Source organism: Cyrtonyx montezumae, unplaced genomic scaffold (genome assembly GCF_038088225.1).
Source record: "Cyrtonyx montezumae isolate F1298 unplaced genomic scaffold, pur_monq_1.0 scaffold_8, whole genome shotgun sequence".
NCBI lineage: Eukaryota > Metazoa > Chordata > Aves > Galliformes > Odontophoridae > Cyrtonyx > Cyrtonyx montezumae.
In genome coordinates, this window is record NW_027072089.1 from 89,120,866 (window position 1) to 89,139,118 (window position 18,253).

The 18,253-nt window shown below is 35.1% G+C and overlaps 1 protein-coding gene across 1 annotated transcript in view; it reads left to right on the forward strand.

Annotated features, from left to right (window-relative positions):
* Window positions 1-18,253, forward strand: part of CTDP1 (CTD phosphatase subunit 1) — a 93,703-nt gene that overhangs the window by 49,899 nt on the left and 25,551 nt on the right. Inside the window, exon 12 of the mRNA XM_065753009.1 lies at window positions 17,423-17,616. Coding sequence (XP_065609081.1) covers window positions 17,423-17,616 — 194 coding nt within the window. The remainder of the gene's footprint in view (window positions 1-17,422; window positions 17,617-18,253) is intronic.

Consider the following 18,253-nt stretch of genomic DNA (forward strand, 5'->3'; position numbering starts at 1 on the left):
CAGTCATTGATAACTAGCTCGAAATACCTTGTCTGTAATACCTATTTCTTGGTGGTGTTGTTTTATTTTTCCTAAAACCAATGTTGCCACTTCCTCAGTGTTACCTACTTTTCTTTTCACTGACAATTGAAAAGTAGATGTTGCAGAAGACTCTTCCAATGTTCAGCTGCCTGCTCCATGAAGAAACTTGCTAATATCAAATTTAAACCTTCCTTGGTGCAAACAGACTATGTCTTGTGTCCTATGATTCAGTTGAAGTGACTTGACAGACCACTTTTCTGCTAAAGAGTAAAAATGGATCTGTCCTGCCATGGATGTACAGAACTGTTTCTTGTATCTATTTGGTGTGATTGTGTGGAGTTGTAACCTTTCTTCTAGTATAGGTGAAAGTTGCTGTCTTATAGTCACTGACTGTACAGTACACTGGCACTTCCAGTCACTGACTGCAAGTCACTGCAGTGCTCTCTGTGCTGATGTACAGGCTGATGATAAATCTGTGGTAGACTGGAGATACCAGCGATACACAGCCAGCTGTGAATGTTTAATCTGTCACTGTTAACACTTGCAGATCAGAAGAGGAACATCATAGATACCCATTATGGATTTCACTGGTGAAAAGTTCAGTGTAAGGAAAGCTTCATGGCAGAAATATTTCTAGTTACATTTTGCAGGGACTTTTCATCCAAGATGGCCTGGGATTACTAATGTCCTAGAACTTCTGTGTACATGTAATCTAGTTGTATGATCTTTGTGCTTTTATATTTATTACCCTTTTTTGTCAGTATTTGAAAACAGCATCTGTGTCTTGTCAAGTGTCACCGTCTGCCATGTAAGGTAAAATGTTTTGCTGGTTTAAAACCCTCTCTGGGACTTGGGAGAAGGGAACAGAGGAAATGAATCTGATACCAGTCAAACCTCCAGCTTTCTCATCTCTCACTTAGAGCTGCACTGATTCCTACCATCTGTCTGGATGTTTTTAGCAGCTGTAAAGTGACCACACTGTAAAAGTATGTTCTGTGTTTCAGTGGATCCAAGTAGATGTGTGGTAAATCCCACTAAAGAAAAATCAACTTTCTTTTGCATCAGTGTGATTCTGTTGATTGATGTGTGTTTGAAAGGGTAAGAGTTGCTAGAATCTGCTCTACTTTCTTCTAAGCATTGTTGTAAGTACAGTTGTATTCCTGAATATCAATTTTGTATTCTGAGTGACTATGCTATGCAGTGCATTAAGAGGCAGTGTTTTTCTTGCTCTGTTTAGTGAAAGTTATTTGTGAAAGTTTTTTTTATGTAAGTGGTAGCCTCCTGATTATTTTTAAAATACTAATGTGTTAGAATGGTTGTTCCCTAGTGCGAAATAGAAGTTGTGTGGGGCTCACTTGGACAGTGCATTGTACGTTAACACTTCCTTGAAATTCCACAGTTACATTTCTCATAAAAAATTTCATACGATGTTTTAAAATGTAGTGTCATAAATTGTACAGCTAAATTTGGATAGCAATCTCTTCCTACGCACTGTAACATTTTTTGAAGTTAAAAGCATATGGTTGCATATACTTGTTGTGAGTGATTGTTGTACAGCATATTGGCCCTTTAGTTAAGGTATGCTTTAAATAAATGCTGTGGACTGCTTGCACTTCAGATAGGAAGAAGTCAAACTATAAAAAATACTATAGGTGAAAGTATACATATGGAAAAGTATCAAAGGCCAGCTGTTCTTTATCAAAAATTTACAAGGAAGTAGTAGCCAATGGGAAAGCAATTTCCCAAAGTATTTTGAGCAGTAAACAGAAGTAAGATAGTAAGGTAATGCTGGTCTGTTTTCATTGTAGACCTAGCTATTTCCTAGTGCTTTGTTTGTCTTTGTTTGCTGCCCTTTTATCAGCCTTCCATCATGTACTTCACTATCATCTGTCACAGCTGTGGTGCTCTGACCAGCTTCTTATGCAAGGTTTTGTGGAAGCTGCAGAATCTCTAGTATTCCCATCCAATCAACTTTTCATTTTTAGTGTGAAGTGCTTTATTTACAAATGGCTTAGCCCAGTTAAGACTTGATTTGTAACTTAGTTTTCTTCACTCTGTGGTTAGTTTTCTGTAGAGAAATAGTGAGGCTGTGGTGCTAGGAATCAGTACGCTGCTGCTGTTTATGTTTGTGGAGCACTTGCTGTTGAGAAACGTCTGATAGATGCACCAAGAAACATTAATTTGTTTTGTAATGAACACAACCTGAAGCTGTTACAAAATATGGAAGACATGCTGGAGAAGGTGGCAAGAATAAGATTATAACATTCACTTTGTCTCTAATAAAGTTAAATAACATCTAAGCATTTTATTTAGCCATACCTTACCTGATTAACAGTAAAAAAACTGATTAAAGTTGTCCAGTACTACTTTTAACAGCTCAGCAGTTAGAATCAGAAGCGTGGAACTGAAAGAGCTTACTGCATTGGAAGAGAAAGTCAAACATTGAAAGGAAGCTGAATGTCACTTGTTTGTATCTACTTTTTGTTTTGCTTTAAACAACTTATTTTCCACTGAAAATGGAAGCAGTTCCAGTAAGAACGCTATTTCTTTTCTTTGTCATAAATTACAGAAGATGTGATATTTATTAAAAAAAAAAAAATCAGTGTTGGTCATAGTCAGATAGTAGGTATATCATCCTAATCAGAAGCATTGAGACTATCAGGTAATTATAATAACACTGAAAATGCAGTGTAGAAAAAGCTAGTGAAATGTATATTGATTATCAGGATGTGAAGCATTTGTCTACAAAGCCTTAATTTTCCCACTAACTGCGTTAAAGCTGAAATGAGTCTGATAGTTTTATGTTTATTAACATTAAAATGTTAACACAGTGGCACAAATTTGCCCTAAACATGACAGATTCAAGTAAAGGGTTTTTTTTCCTTTTGATGGTATATTTCACTTCACTGATAATCAAAATAGGAATGGGGATTATTGCCTACTTCGATATTATATTGTCTTAAGTAGATAAGCACTTTTTTTTTAACTCATCTGTTTCTCCATTTGGGTTGCCTAGGAAAGCATTAAATATATATATAAATGTGCATTCTTAATCTGTAGAATATATTTACCAAGTGTTTAAAAAAAAAAAAGTGAAGTTAAGGAAGAAAGCATTTTTGTGTTGCATTTAACTTTTCTGGGCAATGCTGATAGTATGTTAGATTTCTGCAACCTTTTGAGTTTAGCCTTAATAAGGAAACGCTATAAACCATTTTCTACTGCTTTTACACTGAAAACGGGCCAAAATGTTTCTAAATGCATCTCAATAACCTCATCTTGACATATGCATCTACCTCCATGTTCTAAATCAAATGCATCTAGGCTGTCAACACTAATTCGACATAGTTAAAAATGAGTTGCCTGAGCCATGTAAAACAATTTTCAAGCTGCTCCCTAGCATAATTCTGAGCTTTGTATATATACAGCCTGACAGCCTAATCACACATCTTAGCGTGTTTTTACACTTATCTAGCTGGTATTCTCTGTGAATGATATTTAAACTTGCCTGCATAAGTCTTGGTCTAATTTTTTCCTAACTATTTTATCAAGATACTCTGATATTTGTATTTGAACATAAAGAAAAAATGTAGAATAGCGTTATATGTGCTAAATGCTTTGAAAAATAGAAGCATACACAGTGCTAGTCTGCTGTAATTATCTGGAAGTGTAATTTGTTTGGTATTCTAGTTATGGAAGTGCAAGTCCACTTTGGTGATGTAATGACTGGGTTATTTCTAGATATGGCGTTGATTGACAGTTTGTACCATTAGTGTTTAGTCAGCAGTTCTCAATAGATTGTCATAAGATGACTTACTTGAAAATATCCATAATTTAAGTTGCTCATTTCTTGTACGTGATTCTATGATCTTTGAGACAAAGTAGCTTTCTTTTGCTTTGATAGTCTTAACTCTTGTCTGTTGCTGTCTTCAGAGAACAGTGAGTACAGCCACTCTGCTCTGTCTGTGTGATAGTCTAGCAGCTGCAAGTATTGAGCAGGGTCAACATTACCAGACATATTTTTACTCTGAGTACAACTTTAACGTAATTATGGAAAGCTGCAGAACTGGAGCCCCCATCTGATGGAACACAAAAATCCCTGCTGTGATGCACTCACAAAATGAGTAATTACCAGAATAACCATGCTGCTAAAACTGTCCACTAAACATCCACAATGATGTTCTCTCAAAATCAAAATTTAACATAATTGTTGATCTCTTTTCTTCTGTTTTTTGTACGTGAGCTTACATGCTTTTTCTCTGACAGGGCTTGAGCTGTAGGCAATATAATCTGTTGCTCCTCATAGCAAGTATGATGATATTGCCTTCTGTGATGAGCACAGACAGCTGCCTGTGTAAGATATTTTAGTGCTCCAACATCAAACTTGCTTCATCACAGAGGTATTGAGGGCTGTATACAGCTGGCATACTGCAGCACAGCTATAATCTCACAACTCACCTAGTATTCATCAGCTTTATATTGAGCCAGCCACGTGTGAGACTAACCACTTCTTAGTGCCTGGGATTATCTTTTGATGCACTTTATATTGCTTTGTATTGTTTTTTTAACTTTTTTAATTAATCTCCAAAAATGCTCATGGAATGAGTGGTCTAGCTATGCAGAGCACTTGTACAGTACACCTGTTGCTTCACTACTTTGTTTCAAAGCCTCGGGCTCTGATCATATGGACTGTGTTTGCAGTCATATTGCCTAGATCAACAGAAACCATTTCAAAACTGTCTTGGCTTTACCGTCTTCACTAAGTTTCTGATGAAGCCAGTTCAGAAATAGTTTACGCCAACGTTCATTACTGCCAGCTGATGTCTGGTAATGCTTATGCTAAACTTAGGTAAAAATTATTGACCTCTGTGTCAAAGAAGATGATATCCACTGGAGGTATTACACTTAATCCTAGTCTTTCTGTAGGAAACCCATTGCTTTTTAAGTTTGGGCACTGTCCTCTATAGAATACTTGTGGATATAAACAATGAAAAAGAAATGTGATCATTGTCTTATGGTTCTTTTTCATTTTTGCTGTGTGTTTCTTGGTGGAATTTCACAATTATAAATGCTATCAAGAAGGGACTTGAACATGTTTTGAGGATCAGAAAGCTGTTACAAAATTAAGCCTATATCTAGGCAAGCAAGTGATGGAAGCAAGAGAGTATGCAGAATCTTTTTTTTACACTTTTTTTTAACGCTTCTTTACGTTTGTTCACAGATGTCCGTTCTTTTTTATAACATAATAAAACCAAAATTGGAGCTCAAAAGCAGGATAAAATCATAGAATCCTTGGATTTGGAAGGGATCTTTAAAGGTCATCTAGTCCAACCCCCCTGCGGTGAACAGGGACATCTACAGCTACATCAGGTTGCTCAGAGCCTGATCCAGTCTGACCTTGAATGTCTTCAGGGTCAAGGTCACTCAACACCTCCCTAGGCAGCCTTTTCCAGTGCCTCACCGTCCCAATTGTAAAACACGCTTCTTCCTTATGTGTAATGCAAATTTCCTCTCTTTTAGTTGGAAATAATTTCCTGTTGTCCTGTTAGTGAAGATCCTCTGCTCTCTTGTTCTTTCTTATAAAGCCCAACTTAAGGTACTTAAAGGATTCTGGGAGGTCACCATGGAGCCTTCCCTTTTCCAGGCCCCAACACTTTCTGCCTGTCCTTGTAGGAGAGGTATTCCATCCTTTGGATCATTTTTGTGGCCCTCCTCTGAATGCAGTCCAACAGGTCCATGTCTCTCCTGCACTGAGAACTCTACATCTGGATTCACTACTCCAGATGAGGCCTTACCCGCAGAGTAGATAGACAGAATCACCTCCCTCTACCTGCTGGCCACACTTCTCTTGATGTATCCCAGGATATAGTTGGCTTTCTGTACTGCAGGGGCACGCTGCTGGCTCATGTCTAGCTCGCCACCCACCAGTACCCTCCCCCTCCCAGTCCTTCTTGCTGCTGGCTGCCCACTTTGGCAGTAAAATGCATCAGAAAAGATGACAGAACTTAGGCACTGTGCCCTCTTAAATTGCAAGGTGTCGTTTTAATAATATGGTAAGATTTCTAACTTTGTGTCATTTTTTTTAATTGTATTTAAAATCCTTTTGCAAGTTTTCTTTCGTTAGTAAATTAGATCAATTTTTATTAATAAAAGTCATGATTACTGGGCTGGTTTTGCATGTCTCTTGATAAATACTTAGGAATAAGTATTATGACTTCTGGCAGAACTATGCCATAGATAATAGCTAGTCTGATGGAAGAGACTTGCAGAACTGTAGAATGAAGCTTTTTACTGCATATCGGCAGATTACCTACAGGTATGTTAGGACCTTCTCCTCATTTGCTATAAAGGTTTACGAGATGGATGCTACATTGGTGCATGTTTGCAGCAGACTGAGATCCCTAAAGTATCCACCTCTGCCACTTTTGATATCTGTAGACTGTTCTGATTTTTACAGTTCTTTCTGTTGCCTGGGGTAAGAGTTTATTGGTGTAAGTCTTTGTCCGTTTTGCACATTTGAAAGAGAATTTCTGTTGTTTATAGATCACTGAATGTGTGTTTCTATTAGAATTTTCCCTTTGCTCTGTTCCCTTCTCACATCAACAGAACTTTCTCTAGATTTTCTAATCTCTTCAAATTTAGATAACACTTTTTTCTACATAAAGAAAATATTGAATTTTTGCCAAACACTTTATTACTTGTGAATTTACTTACCAGCTCTTTCCTTTAAGTTTTTGCCTGAGGTTTAAGTCAGGAAGGTTAGTAAAGTGCACTTTTTAAGTGTGTGCTGCTCAGGCTCTATTCCACTGCCGGTTTTCTGTTTTAAGATTCACAGTTATGGAAAAAAAAAATTGGAAGATCATTCAGTGGCACAAATCAAACTGTTTAATGCAGTCTACTGATAATACCGGTATGACACAATAGAAGCAGATGGTTTAATCCACCACTTAAATTAAATTGGTCACAAGAGCATATGATAACACTTCTAATCGTAGGTTTTTAAGTCTTTGATTTGCAAGTTTCCACTGTTCAAGTTGTAGCTTCCCGTTTAATAGAGATTCTTAGATAAATTCTCTTTCTAGTCTCATATATTATTCTGGCATGGCTGCCTTATGTAGACAAAGTGAAACAGGAAAGGGAACTGGTGTAGCTAGGCAATAACCCATCTTTAAAAGATACTCGAGGGTAAATAAGTTGTTAACATAACTGAGATTACCTGTTTGCCAGGTAATCAGATATCCAGTCTAGCTGCATGGTGCTGAAAGTGGCTGTCATGCTTGCTTCTAGAGGTTATCTTGCCTCAATTTAAACTTTATACCTAGCTCTTAAACATGCAGTTTCAGCTTAATACTTAGTAATGCTATAGAGGGAAGGAGAAAAATATTGTGAGAAAGGAAACTAAAGACATTCTCCCTTTAGGTGTCTAGTTTTCATCCAGTAATTTCGGTGTTGTATTTGGCTCTCTGAGAAAAAGCAAATGTGTTTTGAAATTGTGAAGGTGAAGTGACGTTTCACTATGCTGCTTCCTTCTAAAGATGTTGTATATTCATAATCTTAATAATTTTATTTGAAATAACATTCAAGTATCAGATTAGGAATGTTTTGACATTTAATGGCTGATTCTGTTCTGGTAGAATAAAACTTGCAGTATTACAGTAAGGCTTAGAGCCAATGTAGGTTCAAACTAGAGTTTTTACATGGAAATACACAGCTTCAGAAAAGAAAAAATAATTTCAAATAGAAAGACCTTTAATATTTAAAAAGTAAGATAAAGAAGAGAAGAACTTTGCTTTATAGAATAACATAAAACTGTGGTTTGTTTAAAAAAAAAAAAAAACTTGAACTGAGAACAGATGTTTATTTTGAATAGGTTAAGAAAATGTGTGAGCCAAGTTTGTTAATTCTCACAATGGACATACCAAACTAAGGAACTTTTACTGGAAGAATGTTTTGGAAAGTTTTTTGTTCCTGTGCCTTAGAACAAACGAGGTCTCTGAACTATCTCCCACTGAACTTCATAAGTGTGCTTGGAGTCATCAATAAAATGTTACCGTTTTCTAAGTTTGAAAGCTGATGCAGTCATCTCTTGCTTTTTATCTCAGAGTTTGATGCAGTGTTTGAAAACAACATCAAACACTGAAGATTGCATTTGTGGTGTGAATACTTCAACAACTTCCTATTGCTACTTTGAAATGATTTTGTTTTCTGTAAGCCCTCTGAGAATGTGCTCTAAAGCTAGGTTTTCTCCCATTTAGATCCTTCTTCTTGTGCACTAATTCCAGTGTAATCAGAGTTCAGAGAATCAACTGCTTTTTTTTGTTTTGTTTTGTTTTTATTAAAAACATGTGGAGGAAAGAAATTACAAGGGTGATACAAGTAGTGTTAGCATTTTAAGGGAAGGAAGAAAAACCTTTGGGCTGAATAAGGAAAACTGATGTTGGTTTCTGTTGAATCATAAAGTAATGCTATGAGAGAAGCAGTGGGAACTGGGCATATAGAATACTAGAATACCAGAAAATTCATTCTGGGAAAGAGTTCTGGTTTGTTAAGAATATGAACCAGTTATATATTGTTCTGTCTCTGCATTTTACATTTTTACAATTAAAACCAGAAGAAATGTGGTCTAAGACAGCTTAAAAGTAATTAGGGCAACACACATAAAGGGAGGGAGAAGCATAGATAGGTAAAAGGCTGCATTTTGAAGTATGGTCATATGTTAAACGAAGCAGTAGTTCCCTGAATTATTAAGTTTTTCATAGCTAGAAATTCCATGGTACCAGTTGCCCTTTTTCCTGTTTTGTATGCAAGTTCAAGAACAGAGATGGCTGTCATCCTTCCTTGCTGTCAGGGTATGGTGCTGACCCTAGTTTAGTTTGCTGTCACTCAGATCCTTTTCAGTAGACTGCTACCCAACCATTCAGCTCTATTCAGGTGCAATGGGGTCTGTTCCATGTGCTCTAGTAGGATTGGGCGTCTGTATTTACAAAGGAAATTCTGATCACTTTTTCTACTCACTCTTTGCCTGTACTATCTCCCTTAAACAACAGCCTATTCTGTCTATTCTCAAGGCATATCTGAAGCTCAGAGGTGTCAAGAAATACTAGAAGCAGCCCTCGTTGAAGTTGTTTGAATAGAAGTCGTATCATATTTGTAATATATTATAAGAGGAAGAACGGTATTCTTAGGTTCTGTGGTAGTTTGATGAAATCATTAAATTGTTTTAAATTGTCAGTGTAAAAGCACTTGCTTTGGATGCAATTGGAAAGTAAATACATGCAAAATTAGGAAAGCAGAATAGCAACTTCATTTTATGTAAATGAAATTATGTAAGAATTAACTATGTATGACAGCTAGACAAAAGAGTGTGGGCTTGTAGTCTTTTTCCTGGCACAACCAGGTGTACAGAGTTTGCATCCTTTTTATTATTTGTAGTAAGAGAAGAAATGCCTTTTCTTTATGGAGTGGAGGAAAGATTTATAGAGTGTTTTAAAGTAAAGGACTTAAGTATATTACAGTTGAACAGAAAGCTGTACACTTATATGGGTTCTATAGGCAGTTTGAATTGCTACCCAGTTTATCTAATTTCTGTGAGAGTACTATGAAGTCTGTGAAAGGAAATTGTTCTTGGAGATTTAATTAGTTTCTCTTGCCACTTACTTTTGTTCCATCTGTCATACTGTGTTGCTCAAGGCAAAAGCTTCCTGATGCTTGCACTTGATAGCATTTAAATGTCACTTGTAAACTGTAACTTGAGTGTCTAAACAATATTGATTTTATTAATAATGAGATTTCTTGGCCATCAAAGAAAACTCATTTTTAATAGATTTTTTTTTTTCAGATAAACCATTTATGTTTAAAATAAAACTTTCCTGAACATGTGATTCTTCTACTTTACAGACCACTGGTTTGTTTTTTGAAGTGTCTCTACAGTATTAAAAGACAAATATTAGAAATTTGAATGCAATATTTGGTACTTCTATGTTTCACGTTAGATAGTAGTTGATAAGCTTTAAATAAAAAGCATATTGACCTGAAAGAAAGAGGAACGTGAATTTAAGACTACCTCTGGGATTCCTGACATGGAAGCGTCTCTGATGCAAAGGTATATAAATTGCAACTGATAGAGCACAATAGCATTGTTTGATATACTGTTTTTCAGCTGAGAATTTGCTCTTTCTACAGTCACCACCGTTTTCACTAGCAGTGAACAGGAATGTGCTCATAAAAATGTGCATGGCTGTCCAGAAAGTGGCTTGTCCTTTACATCGCTGTCACCACTGCTGGTGATGTTGCCTCATTGTGACAGCATTGTTTGGTCTCCATAAATGTTCAACAAGCATTAATGAATGTCATTGGGTGCATTTCTTTCTGCATGGACAAACTCCTTTGTTTCATACACACTTCCATGCCATATGCCATTTTGTCAGACTGCCCCTCCGCTGCCACCTGTCGTAGAATCATAAAATAGAATCCTTAGAGTTGGAAGGGACCTTAGAAGGTCATCTAGTCCAACTCCCCTGAAAGGAACAGGGATATCCACTGTTAGGGCCTGATCCAGCCTCTCTGTGAAAGTCTTTAGGAACAAGGCAACACAATGACAGAATGTAATGGAATATTGGTGGGAGGATTCAGCCTCTGCTGCCATACCACCAATATCTGCCTCTGTTGTTATGGGCCAATGTAATAAAATAGGATATTTTTGGAGCCATCCTTTTTTATTATAACAGTGTTGTGATATTGTGATATAATAGTGGTGTGATATTCAAACATGAAGCATTCTAACACTTTCATTGTTTTGTAGGAAAGCGTAATTATGCACATGCATCGTGTCATAATATTATCTCTAAAATTCTTAGAAGTCTTAGTAGATGTTCCTGAAAGGATGGAGGGTAATGTCCTTATTCTCAAGTAGTTGTTCATTAATGGCAAACAAATGTTGATAAGAATATATGTAACAAGCTATTCCATTTGATGAGACAAAAAGTAACAGTAAAAAGTCTTTATAAACAGGAAAAAAAAAAGCAATAACTAATGTGAGGTACCATATTTGGAATAAAATTCCTGATGCTAATTGCTTTTGTATATAACATCTTGTGGCTAAATCATACAAGTGTTGTAGAGTATGTCAAAGTAGCCTAATTGTGAGGTCTCAGTCTTTAGTAGGAAGCTTTCTGTGACTTCTTAACTGAACTTGCAGAGAAAGGAATGGTCTTGTTAGATTATATCTTACTACATTTGCATTTAGTTTAATGACAGGATAAGGTGATAATGGGTGAAAAATGTGTATGATGATGTAAAAGTAAGCTGTACAGTGCAGAACAATCTTATGTAACTGAACGGCTGTTTACTATTAACAAGGCAGTGTTCCTTCACTGTTTTAATGTGAGGACTGATTCCTTCCAAGAGTCTCAAATTTGATTATAGCAGCTGTTCCCAATGAAGAGCCAAGGTTTAAAGCTTTTTCTCCCTCACATAATTGCTTTTTTTTATCCCATAACTGGTAGACTTTACTAGAGGCTGCTAATTTTTGTATGTGCAGTTCGGTAACATTGGATGAGCAGAATGCCACACCCCAGTGAGCTGGAAACACTCATTACAGATATATTTCTGTTCTAGTGTAAAGGTCTGACTTTTATCGCAAGTCAGAAATCTGTTCACTCTCTAAACCAGAAGAGCTGTCTGTGAATAGAGAAAAAAGGCAACACTACCCTGTCAAAATATCATAGAATCATGTAGTATCTAAACTTGGAAAGGACCAATAAGGATCACTGAGTCCAATTCCTGTCCAAGTGTACCATAGGATATTTAGGCAATATATATGTTGTGTAACACATTTTGAGAAAGATTACTTTTCAGGTATTCCTGCTGCAGAAGAGTAAAGCAGTAATGGGTGAGGTCTTGGTTATTTTGTTAATGCTATTGTATTGGAAAGGCACAGTAAAATGTTTTATTCTCAGTTGTTAGTTTTGAAGTTGTTTTGAAGGTGTTTTTGTGTTCTGGATTTTTTTATTTGTTTTGCAGACAAGTATAGAGTATGAATCTCAGCTTACAAAGGTAACCTAATGAATTATTGAAAGAAATAAAACATGTTTTACACATAAATAAGTTTTTATTATTGGAACCAAAAGTAGGAATGATTGTCATTTATATCAAGAAATTAATGTAAATAAAATCCAGTTCCATTTTCTTAAATTTTCTGTGTAGAAAGCCAGACTATCAACACTGATATTTTTTATAGCTATTCACTTTAAAAATCATCAGGTTTTGAACAAGTACTTTTTCACCTTCTCATGTACTGTCTTTAGATGCTTGCTTTCAAGAATTCAGGTATGTAAATTTTTCCATTCTTTTTTTCTTTCAGTACTTCATGCAGGTGTTATTTCTGGTAGGCAGTTTCTCTTAGGTACTGGCTTTCTAGTTTTTTTTTTTTTTGTCAGGAATACTAGTTTTAGCTTTAGCACCCAAAGACTGTTATCAGTGTGCCTTTTCTTCCCTCTCCCAACCCCTTCCTTGATAAAGTGATTATTTTAAAGGAGATGTTGCTTGATCCAGTTCTCAGTGAGTTATGATAAAATTAGTTTAAATAAACATTTTTTTATTTTTATATTTACCAGATTTTTTTTTCTTGCAGTGGCATTATTAATTCATACAAACTTTATGTAGTTAAATTCCCTCTTCCCCCAGCTCCTTGCAAAAGACATGAGGATCAAGTTATGTGCTACATAAAAATATACAGATATTTTGGCTATAATATGGCTTATATAATTTGGCTATATACAGGCTATAATATTTTTATCTCTATATATATATCTCTATAAACTTATAAATAGATGTTATATATGGAGATGTTATGTATATGGTATATAATGTATATTTATGTATTTATAAATTTGTATAGAACTAGAGAATATTATACATTTTAATCCCTAATATTGCAGTGCTTTTCTAGTTCCTTTTTCAGAAGGTACAGATTTTATGCTGTAGAAATTTTAATGAAGGCAGTCAGTCATTTCTTATAATTATTTTCCTCAGTGTCTAGTTCTACTTGTCTACAGATATTGTAACTTTTTCTTTAACTATCTCCCCTATTTTCTGATGAACTATTCCTTTTTTTTTTCATTTTTTGTTTTGCCAGTTTTCTGCTGTGATTCGATATTTACACTTTGGATGTAGTCTGTTTGGTCTTTTGCAACAGATGCGTTTCTTGCTGTGAATCAGCTTGCAGATTTGATCTGAAACAACTGCCGTAACTCCATAACCAGTTAAACTGTGGTGGAAAGAATTTTTTTTGTTTAGTGCACAAACTTAGAATCTTTTACTACTACTACCACTTATCTAATCTCTATTCTGATTGTAGAGTTCTGCTTGGACTGATAAAAAAAAAAAAAAAAAAGAAATTGTAGCGAGTAGTGAGTCATCCGGGCATGTCTGTTGTCTTCTCAGGTTTTGATTTATTTTTGCTGAGTGTTTTATGGTGATGCAATATTGCAGGGAAGTGATAGAATATTCAGAGCTTGTGATTACTGTCCTACTAATTGCAACTTCCATACTTACATTGCCTACAAAACCAGTTGTTCCGTTAGCACTGGTATGTCACATGGATTTTTGAAACTAGCTATCCTACTGGGTTTGGGTTTTCCTAGAATATTACTGTATTGAGGGCAGAGATGAAATTGTTCTGCCTCACTTTAGTTCCTTTGTTTTTTAACTATTTGGTTGCTCTGGATGGTTGTCATAAAAACCCTAAGGGTTCTGCTTCAGATGTTATTTCTTTTTCTATAAGATGTTCTTTCTAGCATATGTAAAAGTTAGATTAATACTGAATTCTAGTAAAAGACATCTCAACATTAAAATAGGGGGTCATCATAGACAATTCACTCTGAAATATAAAGTTTTTTAACCAACTCCTGATCTTGCCCAAGTTTTACATATTAGTAAGGTTTTAGAAGTTTTGTTTTCATAGCTCTGTGTTGGAAGATTAACCAGTTCAATTCCCAGAAGGTGGAATATTTGTTCTATTTGGTTTGATTTACAGCCTAATACTATCATCTGCCTTTAATCTCACAGGCTCAGAAGAACTTTTCTTAATGTGTTTTTTTAATGTAGTTTTTCCCCCAAATCAGTTCTTTTTCAATTCTACTACTGTGTTAAAGTTCCTGATAGGCTCCTGATTTCTATTACATTTCATGTGAAAAATATATTAAAACTCTACTGTCCTGGTAAAATAACGTAGTTGGGAATAAAGCATAATGGAATGTTGGAAGTAGAGGGAGGTTGGAAGGGTGATGGGATCAAATTAAAGATTATGAGAGCTCATGAAAATAAGCTGTCTCTTCTCTTATGGAGACTTGTTATATTCCAAAGAGCATGACAAACAGTTCCACATAGTTTACTGTTTCTCCAGAGGAAGAGTATCTTTTGGCACTATGGCCACAGTGCTGTGAAGAAAAATCTCAGTACTCATTCTGGCAAAGCTAAGATACTCAGCAGCATTTGGAAGATGCATGTGTTCCAGGGCCAGCTTTGTAATGCAAATGTGGCTTCACATGCTTTAGAATAAATGAAGATAGAATTAAAAAGTGCCGTCTTCTGCATTTTCTGTCTCTTACACAAATTTACTTGAAAAGTTATAAACAACATACAATATACTTACTCCATTGTACAGTTTGTGTCCTATAGTTCAGAAGTAACATGAATTTACATTCTTTCTATTTTGTAATGATAAATCTTCACGCAGATCAGTCATATGTTAGGGAGATGTCGTTCCCAAAATATGTTTTGGATTTAAAAAAAATATACTTAAGCTGAACCATCCTCAAACACTGAATTGGATTTGATTCTTAGGAATAGTTCTGAGTCCATTGGAGTTGCAGGATGCTAGCAATGTAACTCAGGATATTCAAAAAATAATAATAAAAGATGTAAATTTTATATCTTTTTTTAACACTTGTAAAAATCTTCATTTTAACACTTGTTATATCACATCTCAGGTAATGACACATGTGCAGCTTGAGATATTCTAAAAGAAATTCTTACTGGTCATATTTGAATGGTAGACATACTAGCCTGACCAGAAACACTGAGACTCTTGTTATTCAGCTAATAGGAAGAAGACTGAAATAAATCCAGTGCAGATTTAGCTAGTGAGTATCTATGTCTGTTGCTTAAATATTAATGTTTTGGCTTTTATTTTTTTGTTTTTTAACTTATTAATTTGCATGAATGACGAGACTAAATCTTTTTGTATAATGGCAAACATGGTATATTTTTGATTTCTTGAGAATTCTGAAAGATGAAAACTGCTATCCTGGTATATTTCAGCGTAATTTGCTGTTTAGTTTAATGCTTAAGTAGTAATATGCATCTAATCTAAGTGGCTTCTAAGGATCATCCTGTATTAATTATTTTCATATGTAATCATTTTCAAAATTGGCTATGCTTATGTGGCTCACACATGTTTTTAAATGCCTGAAATAAGACATGAAAATTACTGACTAGTTTTACTGATTAAATGTCATCCTTGACTTGCAAAAAATGTCATCTTAGTGAAGAGTGAAATAAAGACATAGCAATTGCTGCTAGTCTGGCAAAATCATTTGTATAAAGTATTTTGAATAAATACACAGTTTCAATTTGTGAAACATCTCTGACAAACATCTTGCTGAAAAAGCATTGCTTTAGTAATGAAGATCTGCTGGTCTAAACACTAGACTTGCTGGAAAGGAGTTTGTTCAGAGCTGTACATTTCTGCTGTCATCTCACTGTCAATTGCTGGATATTAGTACACTGATTACCTTCTTAGTAAAGATGTGTCCCTCTCATCTCACGCCAGAAACTGTAATACCAGTGGAAAACCAGCTTGAACTGTAGATCTAAGACCCTAACAGATTACTTTTCATGTTTAAAAGTCATTTCATCCAGGCACGGCATAGAATTTTGAAATCAGTTTGTAGAGCTTGAGAAGCTTTACAACAGTCACATAGGAGTAGCTGACTACTCCTTGTAGAAAGACGGTAAAACCTTCAAATCCATCTGTTTGTCAGAGGACTAAAGACAAATGGTACATATTCTGTCTTTCTGAGAAGTCTGGAGGAGTGCCATGAGAGTCACCTACTTGTTTGGTGAAGTTGCACTATTGAGCATCTTCATCATTTTGGGTCCTATATATTGCCTGTCTCTGAACACTGGAAAAAGAAATAGCATATTCTTTTGACTGTTAACAAAATTCTCTATTTCCTATTTTTTCTCCCTCCTTGCTTGCAAGCTGTCCCTTGAGATTTTACTCTGAAAAATGTATTTCATTTACTTCTATGATATTTGCAGGCTGAGAGCAGTGTGAGGAAAAAAAAAAAAAAAAAAGAGCTTGCCTTTTTTTTTGCTATCTTACTTCACAGCTTTTATTTACCATTTAGAATTACCAACTAATGTAAAATCTTTCTTCGTATGTTCATATATGGGGTTTTTTGTCTTGATAAAGCAGGTATAGCATTAGTGAGAACTGAGAGTAGAGAGACATATTTCAAGTTAGGCTGAGAGATAAGCTGCTTTCAGGAAAATAATAATATACAGAGATAAATACTCTCACTCAGCTTCTTTCCATGTTCTCCTGTGGGATCCTCACCTATGTTTTCCCATATTTTCATCCTTTTCTGTAGTCCGCATCAGTGCTTACTAAAAGAGAAGCTCAGCAAAATTGATCATGAGTATGATTTGCTTTTAATGTTAATGTCAGTAGTTTTGGACATGATAGAGCTAATTAACATGATTAGGGGAGAGTATGAAATTCTGTGCCAACTTTTCAGAAAAGGAAACAGTTGCTTAATGAAATGAGTAAATGTTTTTATGGACTTGCCCTTACTAATTAGCAACAGCAGACAAATAGGTTCCAGCAGGGTTCCTTATGTTTAATGTTATTCATAGGGAGATATTTAGAAGTTTGCTTTTTGTTAAGTTACATATTTATTTAGGAATATCTGGAAGTATATGAATAGTTATCCGATGAGACATAAAGAAACATTTTATGTTTGTGCAAGGCTTATGAATACATGCTGTTAACATAACAAACAGTATCCATTTGATTTCTAAAGAGACAACATTCTATATTGTGCTTCATATTTACATCTTCAATATTGCTATAATTAAGTGTAAACTCTTTCAATTGTGATTGAATCCTGTGTGTGAATATATATGTATCTCTCAAGTTAAACAGACTAAATATGTTTGATTTGAATAGAATGTTACTGGAACTGTTTCAGAAGTTGATTTTAAGGTACTTGTGTTTAATTTGAATTTTCAACGTAAGTAGAAGGATACTCTTAATGATTACTAAACTGTCAAATAATTATGTAATATTGACTGTATTAAAGCCTGTTAGGGGACACACTGACTCTTCACTCTTTGACAGGTTGATGACATTTTAGGAGAAGGCAGTGATGAAAGTGATAGTGAAAAAAAAAAGCCAGAAGAGAAAGGTGAAAAAACTCAGATTATTACAACAGAGGCTATGGGAGTGAAAATGGATCAGAGACCTAGATCATCGTCGTCATCATTATCATCATCGTCGTCAAGTGAAAAAAGCTTAGCAGACAGTGTACCCAGGTATGAGAAGTGTTAATGATGTTTAATCGTGTTTCAACGTTATTCAGTATGTTTTTTGACCATGTTGTCTTTGTTGTCAACCTTAGTTTGTAGCTTTTTTTTTTTCTAAGTGGGTGGAATTGTCACAGTGGATTGGGATTGTTTTAAAGAAATGGTCATAATAACTATCTGTTGAAAACCAGGGTCTCATCTGCTTTGAAAGAATTAAAAGACAACTAAACAGTACCAGTTTTAAGGTAGTCTTAAACTGGAATCAGATATTGGACAGTGTTTTCTGCAGTGTTACTTTGAACAAGATAAAACCATTCTGGGAAACTATTTTTTTTTAATTCTCAATTATGGAGAGTTTTTCAATGGGAAATTCATTTAAAAAAAAGCATGCTAAGATGTTTTTATGCTTTAGTCTCTTAGAAACTAATATAACTAAGTAGTCTTTTCTGCAAACATGGTAGGAATGTCCTGTTATAGATAGTTTAGACTGTCAGCCTAGCTGGTAAGCTAGAATATGATAATTAAATGTCTATTTTAAATATATTGCTTAATGGTTTTATGGTATCTGCAGTCCCTCAAGATTTTAAGCCTAAAAATACTGAGAAAGCAATGCAGAGAGGACAATGTGAGATGAAAATCATACTAA